The sequence below is a fragment of the Arachis ipaensis genome, chromosome B03 (assembly GCF_000816755.2).
Source record: "Arachis ipaensis cultivar K30076 chromosome B03, Araip1.1, whole genome shotgun sequence".
NCBI lineage: Eukaryota > Viridiplantae > Streptophyta > Magnoliopsida > Fabales > Fabaceae > Arachis > Arachis ipaensis.
This window is the reverse complement of record NC_029787.2, coordinates 121,620,206-121,622,347: the sequence shown is the minus strand read 5'-3', so window position 1 is coordinate 121,622,347 and position 2,142 is coordinate 121,620,206. Positions and strand designations below refer to the sequence as shown.

At 34.6% G+C, this 2,142-nt stretch overlaps 2 protein-coding genes and 1 long non-coding RNA gene across 3 annotated transcripts in view; 1 reads left to right on the top strand and 2 right to left on the bottom strand.

Annotated features, from left to right (window-relative positions):
• Positions 1-119, top strand: part of LOC110270357 — a 1,330-nt gene extending 1,211 nt beyond the window's left edge. The window contains exon 2 of the long non-coding RNA XR_002359802.1: positions 8-119. This is a non-coding gene — a long non-coding RNA (uncharacterized LOC110270357). The remainder of the gene's footprint in view (positions 1-7) is intronic.
• The window catches only part of LOC107631154 (protein NRT1/ PTR FAMILY 5.6-like), a 4,889-nt gene extending 3,580 nt beyond the window's left edge, over positions 1-1,309 (bottom strand). Inside the window, exon 1 of the mRNA XM_016334501.2 lies at positions 1,205-1,309. The gene's annotated coding sequence lies outside the window, so the exon portion shown is untranslated. The remainder of the gene's footprint in view (positions 1-1,204) is intronic.
• Positions 102-1,669, bottom strand: LOC107634666 (ras-related protein Rab2BV-like). Its single transcript, XM_016338092.2, has 3 exons — positions 1,569-1,669; positions 1,205-1,406; positions 102-623 (listed from the first exon to the last, which is right to left on the bottom strand). Coding segments are annotated over exons 1-3 (693 nt in total). The 5' UTR covers positions 1,571-1,669; the 3' UTR covers positions 102-134.

Here is a 2,142-nt window from a genome sequence, read left to right as displayed (position 1 = left end):
TTCTGAGCTTTCTGAGCTGTGTTTGTTACAGAGACTACTATTGCAACTATTCCTCATTGTCTCTCATTAGTACTCTTTACAGTTACAAAAAAAGGAAAAAGAAGAAAAGCAAGAAAGCATGCTTGGAATGAATGTTAATTGGAGCAACACGTTGATTTGTTTTGGGCATTAGCGGGCATGTTAGCAGAAACATTAATGGAAGTGCCCTGAGGAATGGTAGAAGAAGCTGCTTGCTGTGCAGCCAAGGCCTTCTTGCTGATAATGTGATAAATATCAAACAAGATGGTCTGGAAGGCCTTGTCCACGTTGAAGGCCTCGAGGGCGGATGTCTCGAGGAAGGCAAGGCCTTCCTGCTCAGCTAAGTTCTGAGCATCTTCAGAGGAGACTGCCCTGAGATGGTTGAGGTCGTTCTTGTTTCCGGCCATCATGATAACGATGTTGGAGTCAGCATGGTCCCTCAGCTCCCTTAGCCACCTCTGCACATTGTCGAATGTTTGCCTCTTTGTTATGTCATACACCAACAATGCACCAACTGCACCTCTATAGTATGCACTTGTGATCGCTCTGTACCTCTCTTGTCCTGCTGTGTCCCATATTTGTGCCTTCACTGTCTTCCCTTCCACCTGTGTTTTGTGTTATTATATATGCCTTATTTCCAACCTACACTATTCACTCTTCTACCTTCTTTACTAACTAACTTGTTATCTACCTATTTCATCATGCTTAAATTGATAGGAAGACACTATCTTATTTAACTTAATATTTATAATTACATACTTATTACGTTTATTATTACTCAATTATTCCAACAGTAATTAAAGAATGCAAAATAAGATAATTTTGTGATGCTTTGAGCTGATATTATGTTCCAAATATTTTTGTTCGACTATGCTATATGTACACTAAAATCAGTATAAAATACGTATTAAAATAAATTAAACCATACATGTATTTATACACAAATGTATTGGTGGCTGATTTTGGTGTACGGATCGGATAGCATTTTTTATTTTCGTTTTATGTGATTTTTTTCTTTCACAAAATCATAAAAAACAAAAAAATCTAAAATGAAATTTCAGATAATTGATTTGTTGTTTTGCACTCTGAAATTGAATTGATAGTAACTATTGAAGAATACGGAAATGTTGGACATAAAGAAGAAGAAAAAGGAAGATTTGAAGAGAGATGGCATTAGAATACGTACCTGCAATGTTCTGGTAGCGAATTCAACCCCAATGGTGGACTTGGACTCCAAGCAGAACTCGTTGCGGGTGAACCTGGAGAGGATGTTGGATTTACCAACACCTGAGTCACCAATGAGTACGATCTTGAAGAGATAATCGTATTCATGGTCCACTTTGTATGCCATGCCTCTAATTTCCAAGACCTGAACCACCACCCTAAACCTGCATCCACATCACATCATATATCATATACATAGATCTGCACAAATATGCATGCATTTCCAATTAATTATTACCATAAAATTGAAGAAGAAGGATAGGATGGGGATGGAGATGGATTGAAAATTCAAATTAGAAATTGGGCATGCATTTTGAAAGGCCTACATTGAGTGCCAATAAACGAATGACAAGCCACTTTGGACGGAACCTCAAACTCTCAGCACTCGTGCATTTCCACCTCAACTCTTCAACTAACATTATATTCCTTTTATATTATTTTTATATATACGATAAACTATATCATATCATATCATATCATATGTCACTAAACATCTCATTTGGAAATTTAAGAGAACAACAAAATGAGTACATTCATATCTTTGGGAGTAACTAACTTTACCTAAACGGCTAAACATAGCTCAATCAGTGCTTAATAATTGAGGTTGCCACACAAACTTAATTACTTATACCAAAACATCATTTTATTATTTAATAATATCAACGGTATTGTAATAATAATAATAATATAGCTCAAATGGCATAGTCTCCCCATGTTCTACCATTTAATTTTGTTGTACAAAGGCAGATGAAATATTTGTAATAATTATTCTTATGGTTAATTACTCTATTAGTTTTATAATTTGATTAAATTTACAGTCAGATTTTTATATTTTTTTTATAATTAGATTCCTATACTACTTTTAGTTTTATAATTAGGTCTTTATCAATGTAAAAAATA